We start from the raw sequence: 22,834 nt of genomic DNA on the forward strand, positions 1-22,834 counted from the left end.
ACAGCGCTTCGAGCAGTAGCACACAAATGGTCGTGAATTAATGATCATTTACCATGGAATACAGACGTACATTCGTATAAGAACAGTTGCTTGTGTATTTTTCATTACTTATCAATGAGGGTAATGAAAGAGTGAGTACAAAAAAAAATCGCATTTAACATCGCGGGTTGGATAGCGCGTTACCGGTTGATATAATAGCTTTGCAGTATTATCACCTTAAAGTTAATATCCCGTCACGTTGGCGGCTTAAATAAATACTATTCACGTGCTGCGACGCAGGCTTATCGTGGGAAGCAGGCGAAAAAGGTTGATGTGTCCGTGAAGCATAATTCTCTTCACTGGGTATGAGAACTGTTTGCCGGAATTCGCTGCGCGGCTCCTGCGCTTTAGCCGCGGTTTCTTGTGCATGGCCCATAATCGATTTGAAGTGATAAGGTGTTTTAGCTGCGAATTGTAACCGGCAGGTGGCATTGACGGAGGTGTTGATGAGCTGCTGATGATATATATGCGTTAATTGTATAACATGCGCAATGTATACCGTGTACATATGCACACAGTGTAACTTCGTGGTATAGTGAAGACGAGCGCAGGTTTTCTTCAGCATGTATGAGATGTATTGTTAATATCCGCGAGATATTAATTTTGTCTGGTGAAGTATGCATTATCATTTCAGTATAGCAATTTAGTTCATTTTGACGTGAGAGTGAAGTGTATCATTCTTGGGTATTATTGGATTAGTCTCGCTTAGTTTGAGTACTGATCCACTGGTTGTCATAAAATTTTGTGTGTGTCGGACATTGCATAACTGTAGAGATTGAGGCCAGGTTCTACAAATCGATTTAAGTAATTGAATGGCAGATGTCTTGATTTTAAATTGATAATAGTCACCCTATGTTAGGTCCGAAGAGAGTGCGGAGTTCTGCCAACTGTGTCAATACCAATACGTAATCTTCGCGTTACAACACTCTCTGCGAACAAGACATCTCCCACTTTATCCGCGTCGCAGATTGTTTCGATTTTGACATATGAATATCTCGGATGGGAAGGTCTTGAACTATAAAGGCAGTAGCTCAGATAGGGCCTAATCGCATATTGCCAGTATGTGAGAGTTGTGGGTCACTTAACAACTTAACGGAACAGTAATTATGTATCATCCGTGTAGCTTATTTTGCGATGGCACTGCTACAGATTCATAAGGTATAGCTTTAGCTAAAGAAAATCGGGGTATGTAATTTTCGAGAAACTATGACATCATAGTATCTTATCCGAATTAGGATGAATTCATATTGATGCGTATCCCCTACCCTGAATAACACACGTGCTGACGTGCATCAACCCCATACTCTGACAATGTCGATAGTGTCCCACATTCACTTTTTAGCGATCGTGTCCTGGATTTATTCACGGATGCACTTGCTTCTGTTTTACGAGTGTTTAATTCATGCGGGTGGAATAAAATGATTCAATTTTCTATTTTCCTCCGAAAAAATTGGGAATTTGTGATTTTTAAGTGTACTAACTTTGAAAATATGTCGGTCAACGCGAAATTTTCTTCGATTTTGCAAGACTTGAGCACGCGCCGTTTTTTGTCACATTTTAGTTTCGCGATATTAGTCTTTTTGAATCAGTTCATCGATTGAGATGTAGCAGATATATCTCGTTGGTTTAGATTGCTCTCCGTATCCATAGTTACGAGTATCATGCATGATCGCGCACCAAGCGTGCTCGGGTGTCGTTAATCTCCTCGTCGAATTGTAAATGCACATTGCACAATCGTATAAGGAGCCAACGCCATGATAGCGGCCTATTTACGATCGCAATCGAACTGTAAACATAGCAGGCGGTTTTTCATGTCCACATCTGATCATAATATGGAGATTTGACTTTTTTGTATACTGCGATTCGTTACTCGCTTAATCGATTGTAATTGTTTCGGCGTCGCTACTTTTATAGCCTAATTGTTTAATTATATTTGAAATGGTTGTAATATCGCTACTGTATTTGTATAACGCATAGTCACCATTCCCAACTCCGATAAATGACCCGGCTCCATATAAAAGTTCTTGATAATTCGAACCTTGTAACGTTACCGCCCGTATCATATTTCGTCGTTAGACGTTCATTGTTCATTGCCGCATGGACTCGACTTTCAAATATTTTGTGTCCTCGAGAGGTGAAGGCGTTGTACGATTTCGCTTGTACCTCATGAAGTAAATACCGCATGTCACGACTGTGAAATCATGCGAAAAAATAGACGCGCGTCCGTCCACGTCTATCGGTATATTTCAATTTTTGTATCGCGAAGAAAAACTATCAAATTTTGCCAAAAGCAATGTCACGATAATGAATTGTTAACATCGGTAAATATGATGACACTGTAAAAAAAAACGAACCCCTCGTCAGCTGTTCGTTTGTCTCTATGATTGATGGCCGCGCAATTTGCGGTACGAATGTCTTTTGAAGATTGTTGTGACCAGCAACTGTCAAATTGGAGTCGATTGGATGCGCTTGCAAACCTGTAAAAACCAGACCGACGGGCTCTGATAATAATTTGCTGTTGCATTGCCGCGTATCGATAATTTTGCCTGACGACCTTGTTTCGGTACCCCGTAACATTCCGATGGTATCGTTGCAATACTGGTTTATGAAGTATCAATCGCTCCAGTGAAGATGTGATTGTGGGCATGAAGTGTGCGGGAAATATTGCTTGTCAGCACGCACCGCAGTCAAGTGCATGTAGTGATGATGTCAAAGTGTTAACTGCAGCGAAGTGATGTACGAGGCTTAGCAGTGCTGAGTGATATATACCAAAGGTGCCGCTTCATACTATTTTATGCTATGTTGTGGTACTGCATTATATTAAAGTATGACAGGGATGTGCATAATTTCGTGTAGAAAAGTTTACTCGAAGAAGGCAACAAATAGTGCGCGACATGTTTTTCAACGGTCCTTTGAGATATCAGCAATTGAGCAATGAGCATGCGACATTTCAGCATTTGGGTCGACGTTAGTGCTCGGTCAGTGTTAGGGCGGTGGTTCTGAGCGAAGACCTATATCACATTACCAATCTAATCCTTTACTGTAGAATACGCATTGAAATGTATATTAAAGTTCTGTGCCCCAAAATGTATCTTCAAATACCGGCACATAAAATGTGCATTTCAACACAGAACAAGAGTAAAACTATCGAAACATGATTCTGACCTAAAACAAAAAGAACATAATGTGACTCCTTCCGTATAAGACAAGTAGTATGTTTTGACCACTAGACCATCGTACTAGGGTTAGGGTATGCGTTAATTTTGGGGTTGTAAAGTCTAGTGTGCCGATTTCACCTGTCGATTTTCATTGCGTCGCAATGTCGCATGCTCAGATGCCGGGCAACCAGTACCAATCCCCCAATATTTCCAGTATAGCATTAGTCAGTCTTCTGTTTGGGCGACACAACGCAGTTTCCGAACCACTGGAAACTGTTGCTCGACATTTGAGCATGATACGCTGTTTTATTTCATGGACAGAAAACTGTTTACTGCTGCTGTTTACTGCCGTCTTGACAATGTATCATTACATTATCGGGAAAGACCTAGAAATTAATCCGCCTGCGTGACCATTCTAAACAGTTCATTTCCACCGCCGTAACATCCGTATCGAATACATTCAGCGCGATTACCGTAGCGTTATACACGATAAGCGTCCGCAATCATACCTACTCTGACATGCCCTAGTTGAACCGTCGCAAGCGTTTCGAGGGCAAAAGCGCGCGGTAAACATGGGAAACTCGTGCTGCAGTTGCCGCAAGGCCACCGACGTGATAGGCGATGACATTCTCGAAGAGCGGCCGCACAAAGAAAAGAGAAAAATCCGGAAGAGAAAACGGAAATACAAACCCGCCGAGACTTCCGGTCCGGGCAAAGCGCTGTTACGTAACAACGGCAACGGCCAGTCACCGGTTGTATTAGAAGAGAAAGCCGAGAACTGTTCTGGCCAACCTTCCAAAAGAAGCTCGGACGGGTCATTCGATAACGCGGTGTTTGTCCCGGATAAGTCCCTCGTTGATAACGTCATGAAATCCACTCCCGTGACTTCATCAACCGTAAATAAAGCCGAAAACGGGAAAACCATGACTCTGGGCAGTTACATGGAAGTTAGCGACATGGGGACTCAGTTATCGCCTGAGGCCGGTTGCTACGCGACGCAGGAACCGGAGGGAACCGGTTTTGCGAGTACTCCGGCTGACGCGGAGTATCCGTTCGCGCACAAACCCGGAGTTAAACCCGAAAAATCAGGCGGTAAATTGAGAAATAGCCACTGTGATAACACTGTGAATTCGTACCCCTTCCTCGTAAACTCTTCAAGAGATATACTGGCGGAGCGCGCTATGTCTAAGAAGCTGCGCGCCGCCGTTAACATGAAGTTTGTGACCCGCGGCCTGCGCGTGCCGGTTTATTACGTAATTGATGACGTCGTAGACGGCGACGATGACTCAAATTCGAAGAAGACCATGACTTTGCCGCGCGAGGACGAAGAAGACGAGGGTATCGACGCTACTGGGTTTAGCGAAGTAAGGCAGCGGAATAATGCCTTTATGCTGGGCCCGAAATGCATACTTTTTTACTTGGGAATCGCGACTTTTATACTTGGTCTACGACAGTCATTCGTTAGGCATTAGACAAATCATAATAATCGTGATCGCATTAAGCGGTTCTATATTTTATACGCTCAACACACACACGATATACGATGCGATACAATTAGCAGCGACCGCACGTAATACCGGAAATCAAATTCTCTGTAAATGCAGGGACTATTTTGTCCTTGGGACGTAATAATGTCGAAAACAACCAACGATATTCGAGTACCAACCACTTCGACCTCATCTTGCGTGCGAGTTGGCGTTCTCGCGATAATCTTTACGAAACCTGATTCTTACATATGTCTGTGAGAAAGTTAGCGACATCTCTTCCTTACGTTACGTTATTTGTACCGTTGTGGACAGCATATTCCAACGGGCCACTGTAAAACTCGCGCCTCGCTCTGCAATGTGGATTTATTTCAGGCTCGCGAGAAGGAACACCTGTTGGCCGAGGTGCTGCGGAAACGCGCCACTTTTGAGGCCTCCAAGCCGAACGTGTACCCGTGGTTGGACCGCGCCGAGGAAACTCTGCGGGCCATCGAGCAGAGACCGTTGCCGGTGGAGCCTAACGCTTTGCAGGTGAGCCGTGAAAGCCGGGGCGGTGAATTTTAACGTAATATAGGGCGTTAACACCTAGCTAAACAGGGATATGTAGAACTAGTTCTAGATGTCATTTCTGGCTTGCGTATACGCCGTTACTGTTATGATAGGGAATCGGTGTCGAGAAGACTCGCGTAAGATGTATGAATTGTCGCGATGTTAATCACCGCGTATTCCAACTGCAATATAGTGCTTATTCTTTCCTTACTACTATGCACTCCGTCATCCACATAATTATATATCCTTGTAGCTACTTATGCGAGTGTACATAGCTTCTATATACTATACAATTGAATCATATATTCATATTGTAATAAGCCCGAGTACTTTCGGCTAACACTGGCCAGGAGTAGGCTAATTGTCAGCAACCTCTGACGAGTGTCAGCCAAAACATTCGGGTTTATTTCACTATGAATATACTATTCAATTATATTATATTCATCCTGGTACTTTAAAATTTTCTCCAGCCCTCGTGTACAACGAGCAATAGTGAGGGATAGTATACTATTGTTATAAACGGCGGTCGATAAGTTGCTGTACTACTACGCTCTTTCATTGTTATTATTGATGGTGATCAACGTGCTCGTTCTCTTGATTGGTTTTCCGCTGGCGAAGATTGATTGAATTGGCGGGAGCGTGTTGTGTAATTTTGTCAAATCAAATAGCGATATCTTTTTCCAGTCAATTGAATAGCAATCGGGACCGCATTGCAGTGTGTAATCTATCGTTGAGACTTGTAAGAATCAATGCCACGCTTGAAATCTTCTGGCAAACAAACCCCGCTTGACTAGTACAAAACTACTCGTACGTATTCTATAAGCATAGTGTCCTATATGGTGTCGACACAAGCAAATCTCACGCCTCAGTGAAATTGTATCACGTCACAATTTTCATTTGGCTACAGGCAATTTGACGGTCATTTTTGACCGGCTTGCCGAGCATTAAATTTGGTGATACGGGTATCAATCGAAAGCTGTCTCTTCACTGATTACGAAAATATAAATTTTATTCCGCTCGTGGCCCTGGAACCCCCACAATCAGCCTCGAATTTTTCATTGTTATGGAGATTGGCATTGATACGCAACAATGCTGTCTGGTGAAACGAGAGAGTTAATCTCACGTTACTCTCTCGTTTCGCCAGACAGCATTGTTGCGTATCAATGCCAATCTCCATAACGATGAAAAATTCGAGGCCGATTGTGGGGGTTCCAGGGCCACGAGCGGAATAAAATTTATATTTTCGTAATCAGTGCAGAGTCAGCTTTCGATTGATACTCGCTTCACCAAATTTAATGCTCGGCAAGCCGGTCAAAAATGACCGTCAAATTGCCTGTAGCCAAATGGAAATTGTGACGTGATACAATTTCACTGAGGCGTGAGATTTGCTTGTGTCGACACCATATAGGACACTATGCTATAAGTATAAGCGGCAGCGCGTTGTTATTATGACACCATAGCTGATGTATGACGTCACAAGCTGTCGCTCACGCGTCTTACCTTTCTCAGGTGCAATCGCGAGAAGTGGAGAATCTCCTTCGTGACGTGGACGGCCACGCTCCAGCCGTTGAGGCGCTTGAAGATGCTGCGCGCGAAATGGTAGCGCTACCGTCGGAGGCTGTTGATAAGGCTGAGAAGAAAAGCATCTCCGAGCTATCAGGTATAAAGCTTGTAGCTTGTGGCTTTTTCTCTACCGAATATGTGGCAATGCGATTTTCTTCATCTAAGCCAGTGGTTTGTAACTCATGGTGTAATTTTATCAAGGTCAACCTGTTTATCGTCCTAAAAGCAACGAAGTAAATCCACTTTTCTAGAGTACTCATGGAGTTATATCTACTTATAATACTTACTCGATAGTTGGGAGTTTTGTTTGCATACTATCTGGAAGAAACTAAAGATAAAAAGACTCTTGACTTGGCATTCTTGGCTCCCAAATCGCGCAAGGGGCGAACTCGGCCACTTTGAGAACCACAGATTAACACTTAACTTGGTCGGTTGGTATTCACTTGTTTCGATCTGCCTCTTCAAAGTGAAAATATTTATACCACTACCAATGTGTGTCTGATCACTAATAATATCTGATAATATCACTATATCACTCCTGATTTATATCATTTCCAGAATCCACCCGCGAGAGACACGACAAACTGCGTCACGGCGCTGCTAAGAAAGTGACTGAGCTATCTTCCGCGCTATCGCAGTCCCAGGGTGTCTCCGAACGGCTAGAGTCACTCCTACACTGGCTGGCAGACTGGGAACGGAAGCTGGACCACAACAGGGCCGAAACGGTCGCGCAGGAAGGAAAAGTCGCTGCCAAGCTGACTGAGGCTAAGGTAAATTTTAGTAATTTGCATATACGCGAATCTATGGTATGGTCACAACAATGATGTTGAAGTGGAACTAACACAGCGAAAATTCAGTATTGGTTCAAGTAGAAATAGCGATTACCGAGGCTGGTCGAGGCTACCCCAAGTAGAAGTAGCGTTGGAAATCTAAAGATAGCTGGTGATGATGGGTACTATTGTTCGACGTTTACTCAGGGTACTTCAAAGCAGGGTTGTATCGAAATCACAAGTCAATCTCACTTTTATAGTTATGACTCGAGTCAAGTCTAGTCGTTTTAATTCACCACCGAGTCAAGTCCGAGTCATAATATTATGACTCGAGTCAGAGTCCAAGTCACTGTGTTGACTTTTCAGTTTCGAGTTGAATTCTTGTTACAGCCATTTTCTTACAACTCTGCTTGGGGATATCGAATGCTTCGCATTCATAATATACTAACTTTCATCCCTTTTAAGTTTCAGGTCGCATTTTCAAGTAGCAGTACTAATAGACGAAATACCAATAATGTGGTAACTTTACTGTTCATTGAAATTACAATGAAATGGCGGTCTTGGCCGACCGAGTCTCGCGTCATAGGACTTAGTCCGAGTCATGCGCAGTGACTCGAGTACAAGTCGAGTCACTTTCTGTATTTAGAGATAATGACTCGAGTCATTACTACCCTGCTTCGGAGCAAGGCACTTTTCAGAGTACCGAGTACTCAATTACGTTTTGCTTACTAACACTCCTTCCTCAGGTGATTGCTAATTTACACTACTATTTATACTTATACTTATAGTTATACTTATACTTATACTTACGTTCGAATACTTAGAATTCGCTACTCCTACTTCTTCTTGAGAATAAACAATGGCTACTTTGACCACCCCTACTCACGAGCCACTCATTCTCAAATACGGCAATAATTACTATTGGCTTAGAACCACGATCCCATTCGCCTTCAAACCCTCTGACTCAAAAATTGACTATGATATTAATAACTAATATTATTTCATTATAATTATAGTAATATGTGAAGTTGATCTGTAAAGATGTACGTCTATTTTTCGGAGTGCTCCAGTAGGATTTGCCTACTTACAAATACTTCGATACTTGAGAATCCTTGGCTTTTCAGAAGTCTTTAATCTCACTCTGTATACGTGCAGCAAATTAAAGACGCAGTAGCTGCCCGGGCTTCCGACGTAGACGAAGTGAAATCGGCGTGCTCCGCCATCTTGGGCGGCGGCGACAGTCAAACCACCGACTCTCTGCACAAGAGGCTGTCTAAGATGAGCGAGCAGTTCGGTCAGCTCGAGCACGCGGCCAAAGAAAGAAACATCGACTTGGAGGATATGAACGGGAATTTGGGCGAGTTCGAGCGCGAATGCAAGAGATTGTCGGACTGGATCGAAGACACTTTTGAGACGGTCGGAGATGATGACGTTTCCAAAGTGCCGGAAAGCGAGATTCCTGTCTTAGAGAAGAAAATCGAGGTAATACTTGTTTCGAAAATGGAAATTATCGACAGCAATGTCCAAACGAGAATTGGAACTTCTGTAGATTTACTTTTGTTGACATGTTTACCTTGACTATAACAGTGGTTCTCGCCCTTAATGGCATGAAGACCCGTAAATTTCAAAACAGATTTTATGTACCGGTGAACCTTCACAAATCAAAATTAGACCAAATCTAACTGAATTCTACTGAATGAAAGTAACGAATTCCTTTTATCAAGTCTGCCTGGCTTTCACGCATTATTGTTCTGAAACAAGTTCTAATACTTTTAAACAGATTGGTGCCACAGTTCCTGCATTTTGAGGTATCTTAAGTCCAAACTAGACAGTGAACTTTATATTACGACAGGGTGCGGAAAACTATATTTAAAATTTCTAAATCAATTAAAAAGTTTGTGTTTAATTTCGCTAATCAATAGACAAGTGTCCAACTTTATGCAGTTTACAGTTGAGATATATAGCTTACTATATCATAATACAATACACAGTGACCACAAATCACATGTGACCAGTCACAGAAAAGTCGAATTAATTGTGGTAGTATTTTTGACAGACATTTTTTATAAGTGCAGCAGCATATGATCGCACTTGATCAAATCATCTTCATTTTGTCATCCTTCTCGAAACGACACTGTTTGCTTTTATTCTAGAAATGTAACCGTCTTTGTAGTACTTGTTGTCATACAGAACACAGACAAAGATCACAAGGAATATATATCTATTGACTGACGATTTTAGGGGATTGGTTACCATCTGTCAATAATACGAAGTGACAAAAAGTAATTTTTACACCGGGTCCTCTAACGAATGAATAGTTTGATTAAATTTGCCTAGGAAAGTTTCTAGGTCGATGACTATTATTCTCTGATACTAACATTGACTGTGATATCGTAGCTGCTCGCTGACATCGAAAATTTTCTCTCTTGAAACTATTGACGTTGTCACCACTCTCATATACTACGATTTTAATTTTACAAATCCCTACCTGATTTATTTAGCACTGAGCATTGAGCAAACACACAGCCCCTATCGAGCACTTTTTAATTGCTTCGATCCCAATTTAGGACATTCGGAGAGAGATTGAGCTCAAGAGGCCAGAAGTAGCAGGCACTGTGCAGGCGGGAGAGAAAATTATCGGCGATTGCCGATTCTCGGACACGGAGCCAGCTCGCGAAACGTTGAACCAACTCGCTAACGCGTGGGAAGATCTTTTAGAAGTTGCATCGGAAATGTAAGATTTTTGCGCTATTCCAAGTTTATTTCTAGTCGAGCAGTTTCGTTAGACGTAACTTTGCTCTGTGTTATAATACAGAATAACTTTTTCGACTCCATAATCAGTCTTTAAAACAGACAGACATATGTTTCTTGGAAGCTTCTTGGAGGTACAGAACTTCAATATACAATTGAATAGTATATTCACATTGGAATGAACCCGAACATTTTCGGCTAACACTCGCCAGGGGTTGTCGTCCAGCAACTTTAGTGATACTGTTGACAGTCATCACGCGTTATATTTTCTCAGACTTGAATTTTGTAATTTACTATGGATATGCATGATTGACAAATAAAAGGTTCTCTCTCTAATCACTCTCTCGTGACACTGTAATTTACTTGTTCAGGGAGAGCGAGCTAGCGTCTAGGAAAGAACAAATGAATTCGCTTGAGAGCTCGATGTCCGACTTTACTTCGTGGATGAAATCCGTCGATGATGCTGTTGGTGACATGAAAGACTCCATCGTTATAGAAACACTGGAGAAACAAATCGCACAGACCCAGGTAAGGCCATGCCGAGTTTACCTGGTCAAACATCGTACCCCTGGGCTGGATCCACTCATGTTAAGGCGTATAAGCAATGTTAACAGTTTGGGGTAGCGTTTGCCATTATTTTACTTATCAATACTGCCCAGCATTAGAGAGTTTGGATCCAGCCCTAGAACCCAACTCATTTGACTAGCCTGCTTTTAGTCGTTCTGTACACTCTGCATTTCAAACTTCAACTGTATTAGTGCCCGGTGCAAAATAGATGGTATATGTTGCTTTCGACAAGGAAACCACCTAGCTAGGGCCTGGTACATAAGTTATACTTCAATGCTCTGTTAAGTCAGCTACATCGTGGGTGCATTTTTGCTATACCTACTGACAGGTGTGAATTTGCTAGTTTTGACAATATTGATGGCTTAATTATGGGTAGGAACTGGGAACTATTCTTTGGTAAGATCGAGATGAACATTCTGTCTTTACAATTTCCTATTGCTCATTATGTGACCTTGTATAATGTTCAGGAATATTTGGATGCGTGGGACGAAAAGTCAAAGGAACTCGACACTATTTTTGATCTCTCGACTTTTGATTCAAAATCTACCAAATCTCCTTCGAGACGTAGACTTAGAACTCACAGGAGAAAGAAAGGTAATGCCACGCAATCGATATTTTTGTCTGCCAGGGTATGCTGTTACATCTGGTTTGGTTCCTCACTGTTGCTGACGTTGTGTGGGATGTATTGCTGTATGAATTGTACAAGTCATACGGTACATGCATGCAACTTGCTATCCATTACGTTATGCTTGCTTTGAAGAACCATAAATATACCTCATTGTAGTGACACCAAATTTTTGAAATTCAAGTGTATTCCATTGCAAAGATTTTTTGATAATTCTAATTCTGTTATCTGGTCAAGTGACGGCTCTCAAATCAAACAGCAAAATCTGATTTGTTTGTTCCAACAATAGAAAACGCGGATACGAGTCAATTTTTTTATGGTTACATATTAGAAATGTTTTATAGTAGCAGCACGTACTTGGTCGATAGACTTTTGAAAAATCATCAGGTAACTGTCTATGAACATGTCATTCCTACTATGCTGCCAAAGATTGACTCTATGACTACTTAGTGAAACTGGTTTTGACAAGCAAGCAGCCTAATACATTGGTACAAGAGCATTGTTACTTTGTTGTTAAAATCACGTGAATGCATTTTGATGCCATGGGGCTGTGAGACTTGTCGCCTATTACTAACACGATTCGATGTACAAAATCTCCTGGTGTTTATCACATACGCGAAATTTTCATATTCATCTAACCGCATTGGTGAGTCACGCATGAATGAATGGTCATTGATTGCAGACATTGTTTCTCGCAACCTAATTGTGTATCAATTATGTTGGTGCGTTATCACACCCCATGTCTGATCTCTCTTATCAATGATTTATTTTCTTTCCACGCATTATCTCTGGATGCAGGCATGCGTAAGAGCAGAGCAAGAGTTGGTTTGAAAGGTATTTTCTTTTGCTTTTATGTACGAGGCCGGCATGCGCGCTTATTTTGTGATTTTTACCGTGTTTGCGGTGTTAGGATTTAATATTACGGTGTTAACTGAATGATATAAATCTACTATAACTTCATTAGATTTTGCTAGTTAAATGGAGTCTGTTTCGTTTTGAATAATTTATTTACTTAATTCTTATGTCTCTAGTTGAAGATAGTAGCTTATAATTCACATATGAATCATTGAATACACTATAAAAGTTGGTGTATGTGTTTATTCTGAATTATTGAAAGTGTAATTACTTTTCCTAAGATATTTTCATGTCTGAAACACCATGTTACCAATTTGTCAACTGATCTAATTTTTCTCTCTGTCGACTGCTTACAGAAAGTGTTTCAAATGAATCAACGTCACCCAAAAGTAAAGGTATTTTGAATTGTGCTCTTATGTAGGCTACTTCGTATTCCAACTATGCAATCTCCTTCAGACACTGTGGAATCTCAACTGGAGGATGTTAGCACGCTGTTTGAGGATCTCTCCGATAAAATTGCGGACAAGCAATCGAATTTGATGGAGATTAAGGAAAATCGGGAAAATTTTGACAGAAATGTGAGATAATAAATATTGAAGTAATGATAATTTTAAATGGCTGGTTTTAGTTCTAATAAGTGTATTCCTACTAGGCTACAATGGATGTTGTGCTGTAAGTAATACTATTTTAGCTTCAGATCGCGACTGTTACATCTATTCCAAATATTGCCACGAATTTTCATGTTTTTTCTATACTATCCATTGCTGAAATTTGGTTTGTGTTCAGGCCAAAGCACTGGAAGATATACTCGATGACGCGGAGAAGCAAAAAGATCAGTGGAAAACTGATCTGAGCCCTGCCGAATTAGCAGACGTTAAAGAAATCAAGAACAAAATCGCCGCACACAAGGTAGCCTGCATTGAAATAGTAATGTAAACTTTCTATAGTTATATTGCACTGCTTTTTGACCTATACTTATTGTCGCGACCCAATTTCCTATTTCAAAATGTTCCCCGAGTCACAGGCACATTTGCGAATCCTTTCTTACTAATCAGCTTCCCAGAAAGGATCCACACCTTCTCAACCATTTGGTTGAAAACCACTGTACTAATGTCTTTGAAATGAGCTGCTTTTTTTTGAAGCGCAATTCAACAGCAGTCATAAAAATGACCAAACCATATGTTCCGTGTGTGCATCGAGTGTTCGTAAAATCAGGTTAAAATCACGTACTTTGATCGAACTGGTCTAAGACAGATTCCATGACAGACCTAGGATACAGACAGTATACAAATCATAATGCTGGGATAAAAACAGCTATCGTATTTTATAGACCTGTGCTCAGAATACCTGCGTATGAGACCAGTTCATACACAAAATAAACTGGAGGCTTATTTTTTTCTGTTGAATTTATGATTAAAGTAGTGTTGAAGATTTGCATGACAACATTTGCCATTTGCAGGTTTGGAGAGAGAACCTTCTGTCGCATACGAACGAACTTAAATCGACGGGCAACCTTTCGAATCAGCTCTGCGAGCCAAAGCCTCACGCCGAGGGTGTCCCGGAAGTTCAAGCACAAAAAGAAAATATCGGTATGATGTGTTTTCGCATGAAAAAAGTTCCAGTATACTGACAGTGACACCTATCTTTCAGAGGAAAGGTGGAAAGGTCTTCTTTCTGCTTCCAACGATTATGTTTCTGAATTGGAGAGCGATGTCGGTGCTCTGGGAGACTTCAACAGTCGCGCGTCGCAATTGAAAGAATGGTTGGACGACAAGAAAAACATGCTTGATATGCTGGGCGCACTGGTCTGCGACAGGACCGTGTTGGCTACGCAAGCTCAACAAGTCGAGGTATTGATCAATATTCCCTGGTAACGAACATGATCGGGGCAGTCTTCAATGGTAGTACTTAAGACCATGTGATGTATCTTTTAGTCCCCACACTGTATCAAGTGGTCCTGTGGTTCTCAACCGTAGACCATACAGGTCTGTGTCAACTTTCCTACCGGCCCGTCAATTACATTACAATACTGCAGTTTTATTGCAAAATGCACAAAGTTCGGCGCGTGTCCATTATAGAGAAAGGAAACATCAAATTTGAAATTGATTTAGAAATTTGGAACTCGATTTTTTGTATCGTGGGCTAAAGTTCAAGGATGCGTAGGTGACGATGCTGCAAGTATTCTACCATACTGTTTATAATTAGCCAAATACTCATTTAATCCCTGTTATATTTGAAAGACTAGAGACTTTTTGAATAAAATTCGTTAAATTTAGCGACATTTAGCAGTATAATAGAGGCCAGCAAACAGCAAAGTCACATTCCCTTCAAAAGAAACCCTACAGTCAACATCAAATCGGTGGGTTGTAACAGGACTCCGCGTTGCAGAAATTCAATAGAACCCTGTATAACACATGTAGTATCCTAATTCTCTTTAAATTGACGATTACAATATTTGCTTTTTGTCATAATACAATTTTGGGTTGATTTTGATTTCGGAAGGTGCGCATGTCCGCAAAATTTTTGTTGAATTTGTCGCCAAGCTAAAAACGCTGAGAACCACTCGTCTAATCCTTAGCAGGTATTGATTTCAGACATGTTTGCAGTTTCCAACACATAAATCGCGCCGTGAATTATGAGCGGTTCATGGTTTTTCTTGTTGATGGCGGTAGCACACATCTATCACCTTTTCAGCATTTGAATAACGACGTGGACTCCAAGCAACCTCAGATTGAGGATCTAGCCGCGGTGTCGAAGGGTTTGCCTAATGCCGAGGAGGCCAAGCAAGACGTGTCTGCGATCGAACAAAGCTGGAAAGACCTGAAAGACGACCTTGCCAAACGAATGGATGCCATTGAGAAGCTGTTAGATTCGGGTTAGATTAGTTGAACCTTTGATCAAGTCTTGCACATCCAGCATTGTCTCAAAATGATTTGGGTGTAGCGCTAAAATCCACGCATTTTCCAAGTGTCATTATATCACAATCTTCTGGTGCTTTTGAACCAATGAAAATATCCATAAATGAATGAATGTCTGTGTTGTCTTCCAGTAAACCGTCTCGACGCCTTGGTGAAAGAAGTTTGCGATTGGTCCAATCAAACTACAGCAGACGTAGATGAGCGCACTCCAAGACTCGAGTCTTGCATCGATAAATTAGCGGAAGAAGCATCTTACGTCAAAGATATCAGCGACGATCAAGTGAAGGTATGAAAATGATACGATAGTGAAATACGGATACAAGGTTATTTTGAGTTGTTTTACTGCAGTCTAACGAAGAGAAGGTGGAATTATGCAAGCAGTGTGTTAAAGAGATGCTGGATGTAGCCACGGATGATTCGTCGGAAAAAATGGCAATGTCCAAATTACAACTAGCGGAAGATCATTTGCAAGCTGCCACAGATAAGCTAGGTATGCTATGGTATTGTAGCGTGTACGCTACTTCTGTATTCCTCAAGATATACCTCTGTGGTATGTTTGAGTCACAGTAACATATCTATCTACAATACACTAGCTATTTATACTGTTATCAGCAGTTTGTCAGCATTATCTGGGACGTTTCATGCTTTGCAAACCTGTGTTTAGGTTGCCATTTGCACACGATGTAAAAATGTCCATGTGGCAGATTTCTGATGTTGATGGTTTTCCATATTTCATTTGAGTATGTCTGCCCACATATCTCAGTAAGGCTTCAGTACTGTTGGACAAATTTATCGTTCACTGCTGACCGAAAATACTGTAAAGCTGTCTTTCCAGAACTGTTGGACTGAAAGTGCTAGTTTTATTATAAATGAATAAAAATGGAATGTTTTATGGAAATCATGGTATGTACCCGTAATTTTCCATGTATAATAGGCTTACCATATTTTGGAAATCTAAAAAGAGGACACTTTTTCAGAAATTTGCAACTTGCAAAACCGGAGTAGAATTCTCAAAAACCGGTGAATTTTTCCCACTTTGCAATCGGTTGACTAAAAAAAATAAAAAGGTCATCTTTTCCACTCAGAGCTCAAAATACCGTTTTTCTCTCCACATTGCCAGGTGGATGACTAAAAAAAAAGGTCATCTTTTCGCTCAGAGCTAAAATCAACGTTTTTCACTCCGAAATACCCGCCGGAGCATCACTTCTGTGCTAATTTGCGACATATCACTCGCAATTTGCTCTAAATCTGACCTAAATTTTCAAAAAAGAGGACAAAATCTCAAAAAAGAGGACAAAAGGGCGTCCTCCGAGGACACTTTCAAACAAGTCAAAAAAGAGGACAAATCCTCTTAAAAGAGGACGTATGGTAAGCCTAATGTATAATGCGCAAAATTTTACCGATTTTTTGCCTTAAAATAGGGGATGCGTATTATACATAGGTACAGCAAGCCTTGAAAAAAATCTCCCTCGATCAAAAACTTGAAATCACACCTTTCTTCATGTTTGTTTCCAATCGCGCATCACCTCTAGCCATCGTGCCCGTAATTCGTATTGTAGAGTATAACGCGCTGCCAATTAACTAAAAACATGTTGCCAATTAACGAAAGTCGTCTGCACAGCACGCGATCTCTTGCTGAGTTAGTTTGCCGTTTGTACGCGAGCGAAATTAGGTCGCTGATTGCTACAAGCGTGCGCGGCAATCCTTGCTAATTCATCGCATCAACGACAGGCCTTGACACTCGCATACACAAGAGGCCATGTGCGCATTGCGCAAGATATAATCGCTTGCGTTATCAGCCGCATCTCCAACAGGACTGGTGCGCCCGATATAACCGTTGGCCTGAGCAATCGCATCTGTAATTGTAATAGGCTCGTGCGCAAGATGTCGTATGTCGCTAGCCTGAACTATCGCGTCGCCGACCTCGCAGGCTTTGGCGACTATCTAGTATCTACTCTCGTTTAGAGACAATGCCGTTAATTGCATAAAGATTAACGATGGTTATGTCATGATTGTTTGACAGTGACATCGCAAAACAGAACGACATCGTTTACAAAAACACAGCTATTCATGTACTGCGAATGCAGGGTGCGTACTATACATGGGTACAGGCTTTTTCCCAGAATTTGCACGCTATTTTAAGGGTGCGTATTATACATGGGGGCGCACTATATTCGGAAAATTACGGTATTTTCAAAAAAATCGCCACTCTATAGAATTCGTAATTCAAATATGTGTCAAATATCGAGAAAATTTGGCAGTATCAACAATTATGATATCGCTAGGGCTATAAGAAGGCTTTTCGCCGTTACTAGAATTCATGTTGACCTTGATATTTAAAAGTTATTCTGTTCGATTTTGCAGCTTGCTACAAAGAGAACATAGAGGAAGCGAAAGAGAAGAGTGAAAAACTCACAAAAGAGACGGAATCGTTATCAAAATGGATCAGCGACGCGTTTGATAAAATCAAGGATTGCGAACCGGTGGTCGCCGAAGACAGTTTGTTAGAGAAACAGAAGACATTGAGGTCACTGCAACAGGAGGCGGAAGACAAAAAAGAAAACGAATTGAAGGACATAAACGATTGCGCGGATCGGTTGGCGGTTCTTTGCATGGCTGACGCGGCTGCGACTGATATGAAGAAGTCCAAAATCAATACAGATATGGAGAAATTGATGGAAGGTAATACGGTCTCTGTCACCGCGAAAATGCTGTGCAAATATACATAGATGGCCGGTAACGAAGTACGTCTGCTTTTTCAGAGTAGTTAAGTAGCAATTACCTACTTACGCTGCTTTGCCCATAGTAATATTTTTATTTTGGTTCCGACTTAGCAAACTGCGCGTTAGTCGATAGATTTGAAACAGGACCATTCTTTTGCAGCCTTGTTGAAATTGGATCAGGATATCGTCGATTTACTCCAGCGACTGCACGAGTTTGAAAATCTAGCTGCGGAGCTCGAAAACAAGATTGGCGAAGGAGAGGAGCAGTTGAAATCGCACAAAATCATACCTCGCGAGGCGCGCACTGAACGTCATGTGGAGGCGTTGAAGGTAACCGTTACCCGAGATACGCATCACAGAGTGTTTGTGTTAGAGCTTTTGCCTATCTATTTCTGAAGGTTCGTGGACATATGAGCACGCAACAAAATAGCATGCGACATTCGAATATGTGGTTTTAAGTTAAAGTTACGATTGGGATAGGATTAGAATTAGGGTTCAGTTCGGCTTGAATTTTGTATTTGGGGTAGGGTAAGGGTTATTTTAGGGGTTCGGGTTAGTTTGGGGGTTATAAAATTACATGCTCAAGTGTCTCATGCTCAACTTTCGTTTTTAATTGTGTGACATATATTGGGCAACTGTTTTTGAGGTACGTAATTGAATTTTTGATCCCGTCTTGAAAAATCCTTGATTAGGAATAGGCTCGAATCGAAGTTGGGTTTGAGATTGAGCTGAATATTTTTGAATATTATTATTATTCAAATTTAGGATGGATAAATAACGAGTCATGGCATAATTGAAACCACCTGTCAAACACCGATCACAATCGTTGTCTTATCCTTTTGATAAATTCGAGGCCAATCACTAATGTGTCCGGTGATGACTAGGATTTTGACACCTCTTATATACAGTGTAACGTCTATGCCTCCGTCGGCCAATATTTTCCTTTTCATAGTTTGATATCCCACACATCCGTATGTTTAGATTTTACAAGGAGAATTGGCGCCTTTGGCAACTCAAGTGGTTTACTTGGATGATTTTGCCGGCGACCTCGTCAAATCATCATCTGTCGATGAAGGCTGCGACCGATTGAAGGATATTGCAGACGGCGTGGGCGAGCGTTTCCGTGCTTTAAAACAAGCTTTAGATGCGGAATGCGGAAAGCTTGCGGACACTGTGCAACAAACCGAGGAGCTGCAGGTAGGGAAATATCGATTTGCGATGTTCTCTATGTATGTTGCGAATTGTGATTTGTTTTACTGATTTCGTGCGCTCGTTATTTAACCAAGTTTTACCAACGGCAGAGGTGGTCAATGTATACTAATTGTACTATTTTGAAATACTTGAGTAGGTTCCTCCACTTGCAAAACGTACTCATGTGGGTTTGCTTTAGACTAGTTACACTTTTAATAGTTTTTTAGGCAAAACTGCTTATTATTTACAGTTGAAAAATATATTCATATTGAAATAACCCCAAATATTTCCGACTGACTCTTGTCAGGTGTAATCGTCAGGAACATGTAAAATCATAATAAGAATTCCATGAAATAAGCATCACAGTAACTGCTGAATATATGTTTCGGAGATTATACCTATTTTTTGCAACATTTGTGGTTTTGCGTTGCTAAGATGCATCTTGCAATTTTGAAAGTAGCAACTTATTCTGGTAATTTGATGGATATTTTTATGCTTTTAAAGTAACTAACATTCTGCGTGCCTTTTCCAGGACAAAGCCCGCGATTTGATGGCGAGGTTAAACGATTTGGAAGAAGAATGTGAGAACTGCGAACCAATCACAAGAGAAGATGATTCGCTCCAAACCCAACTAGACGAAGTCGAAAAACTGCGAGAGAAAAGCCTAAAAATCCACGACGACGTCGCAAAAACCCAGTCCGACTACAAAGTCATGGTGGCCAACGGCGACGTAATGGACGATTATCAGCTTCAAAAAGACATTGATGCCATGGTTAAAAAAGACCAACGGCTACACAATCGTATCGTCGGCAGGGCCGAGGAAATCGGCAGGATAAAGGATCAAGTGCAAGCGTTCGAGGCAAAGATAACTGACGCTCTTGCGAGGATTCAAGGAGTTAGTGAAGCAGAAGAACGTCTTGGTGATGTGCCAGCGACTGTGGCTGATATTGTGCGGCAGCAAAAAGAATTCGAGGTAAAGCTTGTTGAGATGCCGCCGAGTTTGAATAGTTTTCGAATTAACATGATTTAAATGTTTTGGGCAGAGGTTTTTGACTGGTTACCTTAACAGTCTGAGTTTTTAAGGCAAACCTGGACCTATTTGTGAAAAAATTTACGGCATTAGTTCTGAATACTTTGACCACATATACTTTTAACTGACGTAAATTGAGATAAAACTTTCTTTCTTGAATTTTGTAATATTCTTATGCTCTTACGTTGTTCTTATGCTGAAGGTCCTGGTTATTTGAGTGTAGTCCATTCATTTTGTTTTATTGTCCAGATGCTGCGACAGAGATACTTTGAGCCTCTACAGTCGGCCGGGCAGAAGCTCCACTACAACGGGCACGCGCTAGTGCTGAGTGCTGCGCCGACCGTCAAGACGAGTCACATCATCGACGCGTTGGACGATTTGGACGAAGTCTGGAACGAATTAGCAGCCAACGTAATCATTCAACTATTCCTCGTAGCCAGCGATGACCAGATTTTGGATTCACATTTTAAAAAAATCCATAACTTATTTGGTGTCATGTCTAAATCGAAGTTCTTATCCTGTAATGCATGAAGTTTGTTCAAAACTGATGTGGAAATCGTAAATCATTAGAGAGAAGATCGATCTTTATATGATTAAATGCCAAGTCCAAATCTAGAATTCAAGTCCAATTCAGATGATTGGCTGAAGTTTGTCCAGAACACGCTGGAAAATTGAAATTCCAGTAAAAATATTTCATGTCCAATTCAAATTCAAAATTTTCGTAAATTCATATCAAATCTCACCGAAATCATCAAATCCATGCCCATCTCTGCGCAAATAGCATGATATAGTGCTAATCCGGCATTGCGTTTTAGATGAAAACTCGCTCTTTGGACCTGCAACGCGCGCTGTTAAGCTGCGGCAGATTCCAAGACGTGCTCTCGTCGCTTACCTCGTGGTTAAACGACGCCGAGCAGCTGGCGGCCAGCCAAAAAAGCCCGAGCTGGGAGTACAAGGTACTGCTGGCGCAGATGGAGGAGCAGAAAGTATTGCACAAGATGGTGGACAGTCACCGGGAGGCGGTTTCGTCTTTCTTACGAGACGGCGCGCAGATTTCCGCCGACGCAGCTCCCGGCAGTATAGAGAGTATTGCGAAGCAAATTTCCGAGTTTAAAGACCGGTGGGAGGCGCTCTGTGCGAAAGTTAAATCGAGGTACGTTTGAATTTTTGGCTTCTTACACAGATGCGGTTACACTAATCAACTTGCTGCTTGAATAGAAGTAACGTAAGTAACGGAAATTTCTACTCGACTAGTAGAGATTTAAAAGACAAGTCAAAACTGCTTCAAGTGGAAGTTGGAAATGAAAGATATAAATAGTAATTTTATAACTATATTTAATATTGGAACGCATGTGTTTAGCGCTTAATAAGAAAGAGCTGCTTTCAAAATTGCAAGATCTGTCGTTGCCACAAACGAAAAATTAACAATGAATTTACAAATAACTGTAATCTTCGTTGAAGTATTCAGTTACCATGCTACAATGTCTACTTCACGCTGTTTACATGAAAACTTCGCTCCTGAAAGTAATACAAACTTGTCCCAAAAATACTTTCCAAGTTCTAAGAACAAAAAGTAAGCAGTCTTGCCTTAAAGAAACGGAAAAAGTAGCCGAAAACCGAACTATGCTCCGAAAAGGTACTAGTACGTCGTTGGGTACTAGCACTGATGGAATTCACTTCTTATCGTAAAAATATATTGTTTGTTACTGAATACAAAGTAGGCTTGTTTTGCGCCTTGTATCATCGAGAGAATCTAGCTCGATTCGCCAATCAAAATTGTAAGCAGACAAGGCACCTCTACTCATTATTGTAAGGCTTTCGATCAGTATGCACTGTGCATTTCAATGATTTATCGTCTTCCGTACAACAGAGAGAATCAGCTAAAATCAATGATCGGCGATGCTAAACGATTCCACGAGCTCTCGGAAGACTTCTCAAACTGGCTGGACGAAACGGAAAGATCACCCATCAATCACGAAGTAATCGGAACGCAAGTCGACCAGATTCAAGAGCAACTGGCAGAGTTACAGGTACACAAAACATATGGTGGTGCGCATCTTCGGGTGTCATCTGTCTTGATGCATGGGGGCTGTCCCGATCGCTTGCATGTCGTATCTAGGGCTGGGCAAAATCGTGTACCGGAGTGAGTCTATTAAGAGTCGGATACCAGGCTTCGAGAATTCAATGATCACTCATTGTAACATCATAAAAGTATAGGCGATATGTCAAGTTCAAATATGTACCTTTTACGCGGCCACAAAGAAACTAATACTTGGTATCCACAATGCTAAAGATAATTTGTTAGTTCTTCGACCATAGCTAATTTATTGCACCCTGTAACAACGCTGTGTTCGCAGTGGAAAATGGCGCATAATTTTAGTACAAATAAAAATTTGAACAGCTTCTTGGAGGTACAGAACTTCAATATACAACTGAATAGTATATTCATATTGAAATGAACCCGAATATTTTCGGCTGACACTCGTCAAGGGTAATTGTCAGCAACTAGCAGAGAATTCAAATAAAAATAAAAATAAAAATTGTCTTTCGCGACTCGAATCATTGTGCCCAGCCCTATTCGTATGTTCATCTCTTGCGTTGTTCTGTGCAC

At 41.2% G+C, this 22,834-nt stretch overlaps 1 protein-coding gene and 1 long non-coding RNA gene across 18 annotated transcripts in view; one reads left to right on the forward strand and one right to left on the reverse strand.

Annotated features, from left to right (window-relative positions):
* LOC145448180 (uncharacterized) overlaps positions 1 to 22,834 on the reverse strand; it is a 453,937-nt gene that overhangs the window by 409,826 nt on the left and 21,277 nt on the right. The gene's annotated exons all lie outside the window — the stretch shown is intronic.
* LOC145448158 (microtubule-actin cross-linking factor 1-like) overlaps positions 1 to 22,834 on the forward strand; it is a 157,751-nt gene that overhangs the window by 107,135 nt on the left and 27,782 nt on the right. For 16 of the 17 annotated variants that reach the window (XM_080326497.1, XM_080326498.1, XM_080326499.1 and 13 more), the window contains 23 exons: positions 5,057 to 5,212; positions 6,740 to 6,890; positions 7,352 to 7,563; positions 8,719 to 9,045; positions 10,131 to 10,297; positions 10,686 to 10,842; positions 11,349 to 11,475; positions 12,305 to 12,340; positions 12,718 to 12,756; positions 12,818 to 12,939; positions 13,148 to 13,270; positions 13,821 to 13,950; positions 14,012 to 14,211; positions 15,056 to 15,236; positions 15,411 to 15,565; positions 15,628 to 15,769; positions 17,644 to 17,961; positions 18,163 to 18,332; positions 18,984 to 19,199; positions 19,726 to 20,166; positions 20,473 to 20,634; positions 21,039 to 21,376; positions 22,094 to 22,253. In XM_080326497.1, coding sequence (XP_080182623.1) covers positions 5,057 to 5,212; positions 6,740 to 6,890; positions 7,352 to 7,563; positions 8,719 to 9,045; positions 10,131 to 10,297; positions 10,686 to 10,842; positions 11,349 to 11,475; positions 12,305 to 12,340; positions 12,718 to 12,756; positions 12,818 to 12,939; positions 13,148 to 13,270; positions 13,821 to 13,950; positions 14,012 to 14,211; positions 15,056 to 15,236; positions 15,411 to 15,565; positions 15,628 to 15,769; positions 17,644 to 17,961; positions 18,163 to 18,332; positions 18,984 to 19,199; positions 19,726 to 20,166; positions 20,473 to 20,634; positions 21,039 to 21,376; positions 22,094 to 22,253 — 4,230 coding nt within the window. The remainder of the gene's footprint in view (positions 1 to 5,056; positions 5,213 to 6,739; positions 6,891 to 7,351; positions 7,564 to 8,718; positions 9,046 to 10,130; positions 10,298 to 10,685; positions 10,843 to 11,348; positions 11,476 to 12,304; positions 12,341 to 12,717; positions 12,757 to 12,817; positions 12,940 to 13,147; positions 13,271 to 13,820; positions 13,951 to 14,011; positions 14,212 to 15,055; positions 15,237 to 15,410; positions 15,566 to 15,627; positions 15,770 to 17,643; positions 17,962 to 18,162; positions 18,333 to 18,983; positions 19,200 to 19,725; positions 20,167 to 20,472; positions 20,635 to 21,038; positions 21,377 to 22,093; positions 22,254 to 22,834) is intronic. The other variant, XM_080326491.1, reaches the window with a different exon arrangement.

The sequence above is a fragment of the Botryllus schlosseri genome, chromosome 10 (genome assembly GCF_051294905.1).
Source record: "Botryllus schlosseri isolate E-star chromosome 10, Bs_hap1, whole genome shotgun sequence".
In the NCBI taxonomy this organism is placed as follows: Eukaryota; Metazoa; Chordata; class Ascidiacea; order Stolidobranchia; family Styelidae; genus Botryllus; species Botryllus schlosseri.